At 39.3% G+C, this 16,764-nt stretch overlaps 1 protein-coding gene across 1 annotated transcript in view; it reads right to left on the bottom strand.

The window, feature by feature from the left end:
• Positions 1-2,898: 2,898 nt before the first annotated feature.
• The window catches only part of l(3)80Fj (lethal (3) 80Fj), an 89,901-nt gene continuing 76,035 nt past the window's right edge, over positions 2,899-16,764 (bottom strand). The window contains exons 37-44 of the mRNA XM_068388158.1: positions 14,803-14,983; positions 14,587-14,701; positions 14,218-14,447; positions 12,130-12,323; positions 10,689-10,900; positions 9,253-9,506; positions 8,591-8,821; positions 2,899-4,841 (exon numbers count right to left, since the gene is read on the bottom strand). Of these exons, the coding sequence (XP_068244259.1) occupies positions 4,716-4,841; positions 8,591-8,821; positions 9,253-9,506; positions 10,689-10,900; positions 12,130-12,323; positions 14,218-14,447; positions 14,587-14,701; positions 14,803-14,983 (1,543 nt within the window). The 3' untranslated portion in view covers positions 2,899-4,715. The remainder of the gene's footprint in view (positions 4,842-8,590; positions 8,822-9,252; positions 9,507-10,688; positions 10,901-12,129; positions 12,324-14,217; positions 14,448-14,586; positions 14,702-14,802; positions 14,984-16,764) is intronic.

The raw sequence follows: 16,764 nt of genomic DNA, 5'->3' as shown, positions 1-16,764 counted from the left end.
AGAAGGGTGGGGGCCGTCCAGCGCAACCCCTCTATGAGTGGGACATCTTACTGTAGGGGGTCTGGGATCTCCTGTCTCCTTGAGCTTCCGGACCCTCTCCATGGCTTCTTCCACTGCCTTTAGGGGGAGGACGAAGTCACCCCACAGCGGCGAGTTCCTTAGACACTTCGCCTCTCGTTCGGGGAGCTTACGGCCCAACCTGTTGAGGACCGTATCTCTCCTCCGCAAGATCCAGTTTGCCCCTCTGTGTGAGGGACTGGAAGGTAAGGAACTTCATGGCCTTCCCCCTGAGCGGATCAGTCCTTGGAGCAGAGTCTGGTTTTCGGGTACCGTCAGGTCGTGGGACAGCTGAAAGCCCACCAAGGTGCATGCCCACCAGTCTAACCACGATGTCACGTTCACGATATCCTGTGCCGTATCTTCCATCATGGAAGCCTCAGGTGGCGAAAAGCACAATGGGGCAGAGGAGGTCCTGTCTTCTGAGCTGCCCTGGTTGAGGGTGGATATCACCGCTTCCACCGCGCGGGGTCCCGAGTGCCGTCCGTCAGGAACATAAAATCTTTTCTGGGTCCTTATCCCCGGCAGTAGCTTGAAGGACCCTTGGGCTCTGAGTGAATTTACCTGCCCTGCGACGTACCTGTCTACGTGCTCCATCCCCAATTTTATGTCCGGAGCCAACGGGAGAGTCAGTGATGGCTTCTGTTGGACAGGGTTATCCACCATCCTTCCCAAACCCGAGCCAAGCTTACTCTGTCGACAGCTTAGGATCAACTAGCCGGTGATGGCGTCTAATTAGGGCCAGTTCTTTTTTTATAGGACGACACCTCGTCCCCTGAACATTCTCCGACGTCCATCAAGCCTTCCACCACCTGGTCCTCCGTGTCGGGTGCATCGACGAGCACGGATGGATCCATGTGGGAGGCTACGTCCTCTCTTTCCGGTCGATCCAATGGCGGGGATACTTCCGTCACGGGTGGATCCGCCGAGCTGGAGGTAGCCGTCATGGGTCTACCTCCTCCCGGGAAGATCCGTGTGGCATGGGGCCCACGGTGAACCACCAGTTGGCCAGGGCGCTTTGTCAGAGCTCCCGTGGCACCGGGGATGCAGCCATGATACCGACCGGAACAGCGGCTCTCTCCGCTGGGCGGATGGAGCCGGTGACTTGGCGGGTAATTGCATGGTGAAGCCGACGTGCGTCTGAAACTTCGACCGATGGGCGGATCGAGCGGACGACACACATGGCAAGGGCAGAGGGGCGGCTCCTGAGGCCAGTGTGGTAGACACTGGAGCGGCGGAGGCCCTGATCGACCCGCTATGGGGGAAAGCCACTCGCGCCCACTTGTTTCCGGACGAGCGCCTCTTCTTGCTCTTCTTCTTGGAGGTCTTCGATCGTTTCCTGGAAGGGCCTGAACGGGAGCGAGACTTCCTCCTACGAGATCTCTTCCGTTTCCTTCTCACCTCCCGGGGGTCGGAGTCCTCTGAAGATGACGATGAGGAAGAGGAGGAAGAGACGGAAGAAGAGCTAGCCGAGTCCTCCGACGATGATGTAGGATCTTGGTGTTGTTCCACCGGCGGGAAGGGCTGCATGAAGTCAGGCGGGAGCGTCGACAACGGCGCCGGGGGAGTCCGCAGCGCCCTCCTAGATGCGAACCAACCATCGAACTCCTCTTCTTGATGCATCGGTGATCTGAAGGGTGTCCTAGGAGCCGTCCAGACGATGGAATCGGGGTCTGACGAACCTGTAGGATGCCTCTCTGTCTACCTCTCCCTCGGGTGCTGAAATACCTGAAATGCACTGCCACGATGCAGGGGAAGGAGCGGATCCAGCCTTCCCCCACACCGGGTCTTCGGTCGAGACAGGTCCTACGGGCACCAGAACCTCGTCTCCCGAACACACTCCCACCCCCCCACACTCCTGCGAAGCAACAGCAGCCCCCACATCAGTTACATCGGACTCATGGGGAGCGGCAATGGGCCGCTTCCCCGCAACGGACTTACCTCGTCCCCTACTCTGGGTAGGGGAAGGTGACGGGGAACCTTTCTCCGATGGAGTGGCAGGCGACGCGGCACCAGCCTTCTTAGGGGTCCTCTTCGGAGCCTTCTTCTTCTTGGTGGCGTACAAGCCCCACTGGATTTCTGGCCAGGACTCGCACTCTGGACACGTGGAAGACGGGGAACAAACACTACCCCTGCACTAGGAGCACAACGAATGCGGGTCTACCTCTGGCTTCGACAGCCATGCGCCACAAGACTTACCGGCCTTAGGCCCGGGGCAACGGCGTCGAGATTCCATAATGAAGCACTAAACACCAAGCAACACAAGAATACTGGGAAAGGAGGTGAATGAAAGGGCAAAAGGAAATGGGTATAACACGCGGTAACCACGTGGTAACACAAAGGGTCGGACGGGATGTGAGAGCGGCGAGATGTGAACTACGCCGCGACCAGAAGCTTACTGGCGACCGAGAACTAGCTCCTTGCTCTCGCACGCTGACCTGGGTCACCTCAGGGCGAGTATCCATCCGCCACAGAGGGACCCCACTAGGGAAAACGGAGATAGGGGAAACTACACAAAATTCTGGTCGGTTGGAAGGAGAATCCCAGATACTCTTAAGAAGGTAGTTCGAGGTAAGTACTCCGTGTTGGAATAAACATAATTTTATTTAAAGTAAAATTCCTTCTACATTAATAACCCTTAATATTAATATATTTTGTAGAGTAGCAGTCATATATTTGTTTTATATTAGTTTATTGTGTATAGTAGTCGTGTACGCTCAGATGTGGACTACGACTAGGTCACTACATTCAAGGCTTGTACACCTACAGTACTTAACAGGAAAGGAAGATTCAGTAAACCTACTAGAATCTTTTCATATGGGCCAAAATAAAACTACAGTACACATAAATAAATCTGTTTATTTAATTATGATACTTCAAAAAAAGATTGTATCTAATATGGAGTACACAATTTCTCTCACTCCATTTTAACCTTTACCTTTTTTCAAGGGATGAGAGTTTACCCTGTTTGGTTGCTATAAAGAAACTCAAACACTTTCCTTAGACACCCATTGGCCATACCAACTCACGAGGTACTCAAATACAAAGGCAGAAGAGTTTAAACCCTTTCTTGCAATTTTAGCCTTTTACAGCAAGTTATATTGGAAAATGTAGAGACAGTATAAAAGTCATCTGTAGAAAAAGATCAAAAAATTTCTCCATGTAAATTGCATAAAATATAATCTCTGTATTCATTAGGATAAGGATGAATATTCCCACAATTGCAAAAATGATTTTAGCATTTCAATAACAAGAAACCCCACCTTCACTTATATCATTCAATTATTTCCCTAAAACTTTTAAACACAAAATTTTATTCCTTAAAATTTTCTGTATTCCAATTATTATTTAAATCTTAGAAGTACAACAAGCAATATCTAAGTTTCAACAGCATTGAATATACAAATGTACATGGATGTTACCCTATTAAAAACTATTGCAAATTCAAGATCATGGAAAGTACTGTTGTGAAGATCACTACAAATATTTTTGGTATGAAATAGATGTAACCAACAAATTAAAACCAAAATATAGCATACTTGAATACATTAATAAGATTTACTACTTTAATTAGCTCGTCACTGCTTTAACTTCATAATTTGAGTTATTTACAAACAATGGTTGGAATAGAGATAATTTCTGGTATTTATTCATCCTTTTTTATTACTGGGTGTTAATTTAACAAGTTTCATAAAAGAAAATTGAGGAAAAAAAAGGGTTGCCTGAGCCAGTTTCTGATTATCTTCAATAACTGAAATATATATATTCGTTCAAAAATTTTATCTTTCATAAAAAATGCTGCATTAATATAATGAAATTTATTAACTAACTTATTTAGTAAATTGGCCACCTCTGCTTATCTACTCAATTGGAATACTGTAATATACGCCAACATTTTAACTTCAATAAAATTTAATGACAGTTCTTAACGTAACATACTAACAATATGAACAATTTTCAAAACCAGCATATTTTTTTTTATTTTGCCCTCCATATCTTGAAACAATGCTGATCCCATTTCAAAGCTAAGGTTGCTTGCATAAAAAGGAAGTACAGTATGCAGATCTAGTGATGACCCACTGCTTACTTGCGTAGTTGCCTCCTTTACACAACTACCCATACATTTTTAACATCCTATTTTATAAACTTTTCACCACAATTAGATAAATGAAAGACTGGAAACAATTAAACCTGCCAAACCAGGATATAATCTTTTAGTGAATAAGAAAAAATAATATAGTTAAGTGCTGTTCCACTTCAAAAGCACAAGTGAATGAATTTGAAATGCTGTTATACTGTATAGGCACAAATGTTATAATTTTCAAATATTAGATGATGACTATATACATCATCCGAGAGTGAGCAGTTTCACCAATTCAACACACCCTGTCATAATATAAAGAGCACACTGCATAGTGAGAGGAGTAACCTAAATGACAGGCACTGGTTTTGTTTCCCACTTTAAAGTTCTGTGAAAAATGTTTTTAACAATAATGAAAGTTAATAAATCTGAGCATATTAAAAAAAAAAAAAAAAACAGAATGAACTGAAGAAACCATGAGAAATTTCAACAAATAAACATCACTGCCCTCCCAAATAAAGGCCAGATGAAGTTTGGAGCACCAGCGTGATCTTGCATCTCGAAGAAGGCTGTCTGATCAGGTAAGCAGAGTGGTATCCATTTCTGTGGGTGTCACTGGTATATATGTTGCTCGCCGTAGATTTTTGTTTATTACCTCTTTCAAGACATCTCTTGGACTACCATCCAAAGCATTCAACATTGGCTATACAATAGGAAATAAAGATTAATTAATTTAAAAAAAAATTACTTGCTTTCCAAAAATAAAAGTACAGTATTATTCAGCTATTATTTCATCTTAACTCTTGAAAACCAATATATCACTTGTAATGAAGAAATTAAATTTTCAGAACCACATCACTCTCCTTTAGTTGTGGGTTTTAATTTGAATAAAAAATCCCATATTTTTCAATCAATTTGTATTTTTCCTAACTATACATACTTGAGACCTTTAATGAGCATAACTTCAGCAAAGCTGGAAACTGTCGTTTGACTTTAAATGAGGTAGTGGTAGTAGTAGCTAGAGGGTAGGACCATCCACCAGGTAGTGTAACCTTCACCTTAACCTAGGACTTTAGTGAGGTGGTTGAAGCAGCCAATGTAAATTAAAGGTCTCAGGTTCGATTTAAAAATTTGCTATTTGTTCCTTAACATAATACAAAACTTTGACCTTTAATAGGAGACTCATCCTTAAGGAAAGAAGTCCCTATAACCAATCTGGCTGATTAACTGACATAGGAAATATCAATGGACTTTACTCTTCGAGAAGAAAGTGATTACGCCAGTCAACTTCCTAACAAACTGAGTATAATAATGTGAGGAATGGGAGCATACATTCCATCCATCTTCACCTCACATCTGGAAGCATGGGGAATAATTTTAATTACAGAACTAGTCTGTAAAGAAAAACTTACTAGATCTTAAGGCTTGCCTGCATCTAGTGTCCAATCCCGCAGATAAGGGAGCAACTGCTTCGACCCAACAGGGAAAAGGAGAACTGCCAGACATTCTATCTTCTTGTAGACTCAAGTCATAACCATCATCTTAGATGAGATTATCCTGGGGCCTGTGGGTAAACTCGCATGGGTAGGCTACTGAGCAGCAAGAGTAGTCTGTTGTACCAAACACCTGCCTTCATGACTAGCACTACTGAAAGGTTCTTCCTGAAGGTTAGGGTGAATCCCTAACTTGATGCACTTGAAATGGGAGGATACTGTAGGTAGTAGGTTGTCCAGGGTAATTGCCAGCCATTGAGATACTACTGCTAGAAAGTTATTGGGTCCTTTGACTGGCCAGACAGTATTACATTGGATCCCTTTCTCTGGTTATGGCTCATTTTGTCTTTGCCTGCACATACACCGAATAGTCTGGCCTATTCTTACCACATTCTCCTCTGTCCTCATACACCTGACAACACTGAGATTACCAAAAAATTCTTATTTGCTCAAGGGGTCAACTACTGCAATGTAATTGTTCAGTAGTCTGACAACACTGAGATTACCAAACAATTCTTCTTCGCTCAAGGAGTTAACTACTGCAATGTAATTGTTCAGTAGCAACTTACCTCTTGGGAAGGGTAGAGAAGAACACTCCAAATTCAAACCACTGTTCTCTGGTCTTGGGTAGTGCAATAGCCATAGCCTCTGTATCATGGTCTTCCACTGTCTAGTAAAAGAGTTCTCTTGCTCGGGGGTACACTCGAGAGCATTATACTGTTCTACCTTATTTCTCTTCCACTTATTTTTTTGAAGTTTTTAGAGTTTATATGTGAAGGATCTAATTTAATCTTGTTATTGTTCTTGAAAATTTTTATTTTGATCATTCATTCTTCTCTAGTTTATTTCCTTGTTTCCTTTCCTCACTGGGCTATTTTTCCTTGTTGGAGCCCTTGGGCTTATAGCATCTTGCTTTCCCCACTAGGGTTATAGCCTAGCTTATAATAATAATCTCACACTATCAGCACAGCTGAGGGTGCACGAGTCAGGTGAAGCAAAGTTCTTTGATATCTATCCACCCTTTTGGTGTGGGAAAAGCGTCTTTTGGTGCTCCATAAGGGGTACCTAAAATCTTTAACCCACGACACCATGTTCTCAAAAGACAGTGTCATTCTGCACCCCACTAAATGAGATTAAATTGTGCTGGGCTAGAAGCTGAACTGGAGTGTACCATGTTTAACTATAGCACTTATCAACGATCATACTCGTGGCAAAGATTGTTTTCATGCCATCTCTCTTGCACATGGAGATGTTCATCTACAATCAAACAGCCCTCATGCTTACACGTGAGGGAGGTGCTTGTGAAAACCAGGCTATGGGTCTGAGGACACAAACATCTGCTAAGAACTTGTCAAGGTAGATCAAGGTAGTCTGGGAGTTTGTGCACACGAAGCGATCACCCATGCGTCCGGGGAGCATCTCTGGCAGTAGAGGGACTAGAGCGCAAGTCTCGTCCTGACCAGTAGCACCTGTGACAGGTCTCTTGTGAGAGTTGGCATGAGTTCGTGCGTGTGCAGAGATCACCCATATGTCAGGAGCATTCCTCGCAGCAGAGGGACTAGAGCTTAAGTCTTTGTTCTGACCCGTAGCACCTGTTACAGGTCTCTTGTAAGACTTAAATCTTGAGGTAAGCGCCCTTGAACCTTGTACCTCAATGCTTCCAATGGGAATGGTTTAAAGGTTTTAAAGGCCGCTCATGAATGGCAGGGGCAAGGGATAGTGATACTTCCCTAAGTAGGACAATGTCCTAGACTGACCATATAATATACATATGATCAGTGCCCAACCACCCCTCTCCAACCAAGCTAGGACCAAGAAGGGGCAAGCAATGGCTGCTGATGACTCAGCAGATAGACCTATAGGCTCCCCTAAACCCCCTCATCCTTAGCTCACAAGGATGCTGAAGTTGTAGCGACCAAAGAAATTAACGAGTCTGAGCGGGACTCTTTCCCCAGTCTGGTGTCCACCAGTCAGGGACGTTACCAAATCAGCCACCACAACAATGCTACTCCTCCCATAAAACCATGCAGAGGAACCAAATAAATTCAGGAGTTAGACTAATCGGTCATCCTGCGCTTTGGTAATTAATTCCTCAGTAGGCAACACCTCCGGAGATTTGGTTGTCATCTCTGGAACGGCGGAGCCCTTTATCTCGACTGGCAGTGCATATAGCACCATCTCTCACAAGGAGACAAATGGTAAGAGATAAGCGAACTTAACTCCTATTGATTGTACTTCCTGGACTAGGCGATGACGTCTTCTACTCAAACTTCTCATAAGTCCCAGTGAAGACAATATAAGAAGGGAGAACTTGAAGTTGATATTCTCTGAAGTTGTGTAGGCAGAAGACGACATTCTCGTAGGTAAATACCTAACAGTCAAATGATACGTTCTTACTGACTCCCAGTTTGTCGATGGAGCACCAGCGATATCGAAGGATAAACCTTCCTTAGGCACACATTACCAGCCACACACACGATGGATATCAATAACAGACATGCCGCCCGAAAGAAATAAATACACTGCATAGCGGCAAGTAGCACAAAAACTATAACACCATTACAGTTACCATCGAACACTGCAATTCCAATAGTAATATCCATTGGACAACAGCTGCAAGACCTAGATTCAAGCTGAAAGAAAGTATATCGGTACTCATTGGCAGCCAAAGTCAAAGTGAAGGTTACACAACCTGACTGCCCTCCAGCTACTACAACTAGCTACCACTACCTCGTTTTAAAAGTTTAAACGACTTTTTCCATATTCGCTGTAATCATACTACTATTAAAGGTCAAAGGTTTGTATTACATTATTAATTACAGTAGTATTATTAAGCAATATAATCTTTTACATGGGATTTTGAATTAATTATTGATATCTTTATTTGTTTGATGTCGGCTACCCCCCAAAATTGGGGCAAATGCCTAGGTATATGTATGTAAGATTAAAAATACCATACCTGTGTGCCTTGATCTCCCTCCTTCAGCAATAAGATAGCAATTAGAGCCATTTCAGCTGAAGATCTAACCACTTGGTTCTTCTCCTTTGTGCCATTAACTAACATGGGAAGAACAAGCCGTGCTACTTCAGGAGGGAGTTGACTGCCATTAGATTTTGATAAAGATTCAGCAGTAAACTGACAGGCACGACACATCGCCTGCTTTACTTCATTTGCATTGTGATTAATGAGCTGAAAAGAAAAAAAATTTGTTTTACAAGGTTTGTAATGTGATTAATGTGGACCAACATTTTCTGCTTTTATATATTTCATATGAACTAAAAATTTCTTTGCTATACTATATTTCATGTGCACTATGAACATCTTGTGTATTATTTTAAAAATTAGTCGTACAGTACTGACAATTATAATTTTAACAAATTTAGGCATAGTTACCTCAAAAATGTTGTGATGCTTGGTTTTAAATCATATAGTTGTTTAAATTATGCTTTTGGATTCAACTAGCAAAGTTTGAACATACAGTACCTTACAAAGTAAATTACAGTAAAATAATTTTTCAAAGTTATGCAACCATGTTTTCAACTCTATGTGTTTAATTTAATTAAATTCATTCACCTAACTAGGATAGGTAGGTTAAAATTATCAAGTAAAATAATCCTTACTTTTGCAAACTGCTGAACAAGTGAAGGAGGAACTCCTTCCCCTTTTGTAAATTGATGGCACATGAAGAACCCGACACCAGCCATACCATTTTCAACAAGAGCAACTCTGTCAGATGACAAGTAGGACAACAGTGTTGAAGATATCTGGTCAATGGTTGCCAAATCAAAGACCTTTGATGGGGAAGACTTTAGTGCCGAGAAAAGAGCTGCCGATCTTCCATGACGAATGGTCCAGTCAGCATTGGAATTATCATCTAAAAGTAAACGAAAAAATACAAACTGCACCCCGCAAAATATATTGAATGTAGGAGATGGGTTGAAATTTATCAAACACCAAGTACAAAAGTACAAATATTTTTCGTTTAATATTAAAGTATGCTCACAAGCTAAAATAAAAGCGCACAACCTAGCTAATGAATGAGTAATGAATCCCCTAACATTTAAGGTGTACTAAAGTACAATGTTGGATCTGATTTACAGATTTTAGCCCATTTACCAAACTCGTTCACCATAAAAACCCAAAATTGATGATGTGAAGTAGTGTATTAATGAGGTATGCTCTAAGAGTGGTTTCTTAACTTTGACATGATTTAACTCATTGATCCAGATCATAGCCTTTAACCCCTAATCTCTATTGTTTTCAATCAACTAGTTTTTCTAATGTTAGTAAGCTATTCTCAATAGGTTTCAAGAATTCCTTAATATATTGCAATAAATACATACATTGGCCAATGTTGAATGTACTACAATCTGATAGCATAACTGATTTACAAGTTTTCTTTGGGAGTATAACTCAAGAGTATATTATCCATTTCCTTTCCTCACTGGGCTATTTTACTTTGGAACCCTTGTGCTAAGTAGCATCCTGCTTATCCAACTAGGGTTGTAGCTTAGCTATTAATAATGATAATAATAATGATAATATACAGTAGTAGTTTTATTACAATTTTCCACTTTTTTTTTTAGAGAACTTTTCTGACAAAAAGAAATATAAATTCAGTGATATCTAAATTTAATAATTTCTTGCTTCCTACGTTTTACATAAATACAATTATGATACACATTAAACAAGGGTTAGCAGAAATGATTCTGAAGACTTGGGTAACCATGTAAAACCTTTAATACTGAAGATGCTGTAATATGTTAATTCAAGGACTGAAAAGTTGACCTATAAAAGCTGCCAATGTTATACTCTCAAAAGAAAACAATTTAAGTTGTGTCAACATTCATATTTGATTTATGTTACTCAAAGTAGTAGAATTTGGGTCTTGAAGAACATGAGTCATAACTTTTAAATAGTTTGATATGCTTAAACCTGTTTTTGATGTGCCCGTAAGTGTGCCTTAGAATAGCCATGGCTTGCCACTGACGTAGTACTAAGTTAATCCTTGCTACCAGATTATTTGTACTTATTTTCCTGTGAAAACTAGTCTTACCTAATACATGTTGTGAAAGAACTGATCGCAGTTCATCACTAGTTAACCATGGTAATAGGACTCCCATTGCTCCAGCTGCACAAAGTCTTGTTGAATCATCGTCATGTGAAAGGAGGGACCCTAATGTGACGACCATGCCTTTCCTTACACTGTCACTCATCTTGTCTCCAGCTGGCTGTACAACACACCTCAATGCTTGAATCATTGTATCCCTTTTATGGAAAGAAACAAAACAGTTTTGTAGACTTTGCAGATAACAGTAATACAGTACCATCAATAATCATAAAATCCACAAACCTTTCTTAACTCTTTGACGGCCGTGCAATCGTTCGCTCCTGAATTCTAGGAAGAGATTTTTTTTTTTTTTTTCAAATAACTCTAGTGACCATACTATTTGAGCTATAACATCATTTTTTTCCCCAAATGGTACATTTTATGACAGAATAAAGTACAGTATTGTAATTATAACCATATGAAACAATACTTAAAAGTTAGCCATAACCTAACCTCTGCCAACACCAAAGAGGCCTCCTTACATAAGACTCCCTTACACCAATACTTGCAGGTTTCTTGAACTGCTTCACTATCACTTTCACCTTTCCCAAGGATGTTGTCACTATGGGTCACTGAAATTCCCCCTCTCATCACTTGGCAAATATTCAGATCCCGAATTTGATACTAACATCTGCTCTTATATTTTCATCTGAATTGTCTCTCAGGAAGTTGAACTGGATTTCTCTTGGCAACAGGTTTGTTACACGATTCTAAAACAAACTTTTATAATTCAGTTCTGCTGAGATGTTGAAGCAAAAATTACAATTGCAACATCTTACCTTTCCTGAGAAAATCCAAGTCATCAGCATGGTCCTTAGAACCATACAACATTCTTCCTGACATCACTAAATGTTCCCAGTCTTTTATGCAGCGTTTGGTATAACAAAATATAATGATCAAAGGAGTGTATTCAACCAAAATATATGCACTTATGATTCCCATTCTTAGTAAAGTTAAGAGAAATTATCCAACTATAGCATTTGTCACGTGTATCCAATATGCTAGTAGATTTGTTATTCCAAACCCATAAAGGATGATATTCAACATAGGCTCTACACTAGCATAGAGCTACTATTCGCTTAGACGCAAAATTTTTATTTTGAAGGAATATTTGAAAACAATATCTACTTGAGGACATATACAGTACTAAGTCTATCAGTCTTCTATGGGGTGAAGACTTTGAGTGCGTATATTACGTCCATCGGTTGTCAAAGAGTTAATAAGGTAAAATTACATCAAATAAGTACAATTGGCTCTGATGGAAAAATATCATAGTTAACCATGTTGAAAGTGGTGCTGAACAGGATACAAGAAACATAGTATATCTTGGTCTTCATGAACAAATATCTTATGCAACAAAATATTTTTTGGAGATTACAGTACTTACCTAACAGCAGTATCATCAGCAGTTTTTACAGCATTATGAAGTTCTGTGAAAAGTGGATCAGGTTTTGTATGAATTGTAATTAGGTGAGCCAACGCTGCACCTGCTCGTAACCTAACACCTCTATGAGGATCATGTACAGCCTTGACAAAGGTTGTCTGGAGTTGTGGCAGGAATGGTTTAAGCATTACCCCAGTCTGAAAATACAAATTATATAAAACTGACATAAATAAAAAGACATACATACATTTATAGCAAGAAGCAGTTATGAAAATTCTTTAAAAAGTAGGTAACTGTTATAATTACCATTTACGTATTGGCCTAAAGTTAAAAATAACGATAATTATTATTATTATATATATATATATATATATATATATATATATATATATATATATATATATATATATATATATATATATATATATATATATATATATATATATATATATATATATAATATAAAATATATATATATAGAAAAAAAAAGTCTCACTGAAGTTCATATCTGAGCAAATACATTTTGTGCAAACCTAATAAACAAGAAGGGTCCTCTACATTATAACCTAGTAGGTTGGCCAGGGCACAAGCCACCCATTGGGATATTACTGCTCGAGTTATTGGATCCTTTGATTGGCCAGAAAGTACTTCATTGGATCCTTCTCTCTGGTTAAGGATAATTTTCCTTTTCCTACACATACACCAATAGTCTGGCCTATTCTTTACATATTCTCCTCTGTCCTCATATAACTGACAACACTGACATTACCAAACAATTCTCCCTTGCTCAAGGGGTTAACTACTCCAATGCAATTGTTCAGTGGCTACTTTTCTCTTGGTAAGGGTAGAAGAGACGCATTAGGTATGGTAACTATCCCTTTAAGGAGAGGGACACTCCAAAACCAAACCATTGTTCTCTGGTCTTGGATAGTGCCATAGCTTCTGTACCATAGTCTTTCACTGTCTTGGGGTGTTCTCTATCTTGAGGGTACACTCGGGTACACTATTCTATCTTATCTCTCATCCTCTTGTTTTTTAAAGGTTTTATAGTTAATATATCAGATTTATTTTAATGTTGTTACTGTTCTTGAAATATTTTAATTGTTAATTACTTCTCTTGCAGTTTCCTTATTTCCTTTTCTCGCTGGACTATTTTTCCTGTTGGAACCCTAGGCCTTAGAGCATCCTGTTTTTCCAATTAAGGTTGTATCTTAGCTAGTAATAATAATAAAACTACTAAAAGTGCCACAAAATGAATAAACAAACAGAATTTCCAGATAAATTATTCTTGAAAATGAAATGCAACTTGAAACAAATACAAAGACTTTCTATATGCCAAAACAAATTTTCCATCAAAACCAATTACACCTTCGTGATTTTCTAACGACGTCACTCATAAAAGAAATCTCATCAACAAGTGTCCCTCAGACTTAATTAATCTTGTGATTGCTTTGAGAGAAATCCATTTTTAATAGGCTTCGAAAAGATAACGTATTCAGCTGAAAAATGAAACCATAAACAGCTAAATACCATGACCATGAAAATAATTCAAGATGAGGAATAAATAACACTGCTCACTACTCTCTTCATAAATGGCAATTTTAGGATGCTCAATTCAAGGTTTAATCATATACTGTAATGCTTTTCATCTTTAAAATGAATACCAGTTAAACCAACCTATACCTACCTAGCAAGTCCACACCTCTTATGACTATTTTCTGTCCCCACCAAACAACAAGAGTGCAAAGGAAAGGCAGAAGGACACTAGAGTATGATTAACAATTTTCTATGTAAATCATTTTTATAACAAAATCTTTTTGTTCTTTACAATTCCAATAACCATACACTGCTTGAATCCAAACTTATGAGAAAAGAAGTTCCCAGGCACGATGGTCATGTTATATGGTAAGAAGGGAAAGATATGACTAGAAGGCAATTCTTAGTGAAAGATGCAATATCTGCTTTGTCAAATCAATTTTGTGTTATGAGTGATAGATTATCATAACAAAAAAGGAAGAAATCTCTTATAACAATAATCACTAACATGAATACGGTATATCAACCTCAAAGAAATAATATCACCCAACTTACCTTTGCTAACAGCAATGCTAAAGTATCAAGGACAGCTACTTTAACGTTCCAAGCAAATCTGTCTCCAAGAATTCGAATAAGAGGCCCAGTCACATGAACAACAGATGGTTTCAAGGCATCTGAACTTGTGAGTCTGATGACTTCAGTTAAACCATTGGATGCTGCTTCTTTAAGTTCCGGTTCACCATTCAAAACAGCTTCACGGAATATTGGCAGAATTGGCTGAATTCCTATAATGAATCAAGAAAAATTGTTGAAACTACATCAGCAAAGAATGTGTCAAATATCATTATTAGATTAGAGTATATATCATGATTATCTAACTCGTCTTTCAGTCTATGTGATATGAAAACCCTCAATCAACCTTACCTTTTGGCAAGCAAAATCCAGGCATCAACTGGTCACCTTTAAGGTCGGATGCAGCAAACTTAACAGCTTGACGGACATCAGACACAAGCGCCCGTTGATCAGTTGGATCTAAACTCTGGAAAGCATAGATCTGTGTAAATAATGAATGAAAATGGTAAAAACAATAATTTCTGAAATATCAATCTTCTTCCAATATCAAACAAGTAAAAATCATACCTTGGTAACAGCGTTAAGGGTATTCCATGATGTTTTAAGCATTTCTTCATCAGTGTGGATGAAAAGTTGAATAAGGCCACGCAATAGCTGGGGCACATAATTACTATAATCTGCCCGGGTGTTGGAGCAAAATGCAAGGAGTAGGGCAACTGCAGCTCTTGATACACCCAAGTTATTATTCCTGAAAATAAAATGTCAGTATCAATTTATACAAATCTTCAACTAACAATAGTACTGTAAAGTTTTTATACAAAATCCACAAATTTTTCTATACAAGCCATTTAATCATAATTTACCTTATCTGTCGTGAGATCTCCATAAGCATCTGTAAAAATTCACAATTACCTCTAAAAACTGTGCACCCAGCTGGGTAACTCGAATTTCATATTCATTCTATTGTGCTCCACTATCAAGGGACTGAATGCGACTATCAAGGGACTGAATGCGTGTCCTAATTCTGAATAATGGTGTTATATATAAACTTTTTTGTATTTCAAAAATATAACTTTTTCATTGCAGTCCTAACATTAGTTATTGAGGCAGATTTGGTATAGTCCTCCTACTAAACATCACAAACTTTAGAGTAATTTCTATTTTTCCTAGCTATACAAACCTGTCCTTTAAATAGGAAGATGAATTTGGGCAAGCCAAAACAGCTGTTGAATTATTTACGAGGCAGTTAATAACAGGTGCCCAGCCCAACCACTTGTCATAAGAGCCTCACTTTCATCTTTTGACTATGGATTGAGAAGAGTGGTCGGGGAGGGAAGTTTAACTTCTTTAGCTAAAAAAAATATACATATTACTTAAAAATTTGTAATTTGTTCCTACACAAACCCTCATCGTTTGAATAGGGAGATTCACTGGTTGGCGAGTCAGAAATCACCCCTAGAGCAGAACTGGTTGGTTATTTTTCTTGCCTGAAAATGTCAGACTGCCTGGTCCCATACAAGAGAAAAGGAGATTACTCAAGCAACCTCCTATCTGCCTCTCAGGGGGTAGAGAAGACTGGAATGGCCTTGCCTGTCCAGATGAATTATACATGGTCAACTGAAGATCCTTCCCCCAAAGGGGAAATCAGTCTGGAATAATATGCCCAGTGTATGATGATCAATGCATTGTTATAAATTCCACCATCTACTTCCTCATTAGGGAGGATGGGGGAGACTTCTTTACAATTAAAAGAATGGAACTCAGGAGTGTAATTCACCAGTATCAAGTCAGATCCAGTATGTAACGTTTCAACCGGTTGTCCCCAAAGAGAGGGGACATTAAAAAACTAACTCCTTCATTATCATGACATACAGTGTACGTATATCAAAACATGCCAGGTATAATGGTTTGACATACTAGATACGTTATTTACAAACATAAACCATATGGAAGTTAAAATCATTTATTTACCCTACCAAATAGTACAATACATGGTCATATATTATACCTCTGGATATTTTACTAAAATAAGTTCCCCCTTGATTTTAGCCCCACGTTCCTTCAGCCAAGCAACAAAGACTTTAGAGATTTTAACCATTCCTGATTATGTAAGGTCTATTTTTGTGTTTATTTTTTCTTTTGTTATCACACCACTTTCTTTAGCCAATGGTGACATTTCCAACGTTAAGCATTTCTCTCCACTCCTAACATCTCCCGCTTTGAGACCTAACTATCCTGAAATGTCACTCTGCCACCAACGGAGACATTTGTGATTCTAGTCTTTATTCATAATAAGGGAAGGTCTATTTTCATGTATTTCTATGGTAACATGAAGTATTCTCTAAAGCTGTGTCACTCTCCACAACCCCCAGCTCTCTCCCTCAGCCTGCCACCCACCTACGACACCACCAAAGACATCAGTCATGCAAGTTCTCGAGTGCTGCTGTTTCAATCTAATTCAATCAAACAATTATATCTAAAATCCTACCAATTTATCTCCATACTGTAAATAAACCCAGGACTTGTTGT

The sequence above is a fragment of the Palaemon carinicauda genome, chromosome 15 (assembly GCF_036898095.1).
Source record: "Palaemon carinicauda isolate YSFRI2023 chromosome 15, ASM3689809v2, whole genome shotgun sequence".
NCBI lineage: Eukaryota > Metazoa > Arthropoda > Malacostraca > Decapoda > Palaemonidae > Palaemon > Palaemon carinicauda.
Note: the sequence above shows the minus strand (reverse complement) of the source record. Positions and strands in the feature narration are given on the sequence as shown.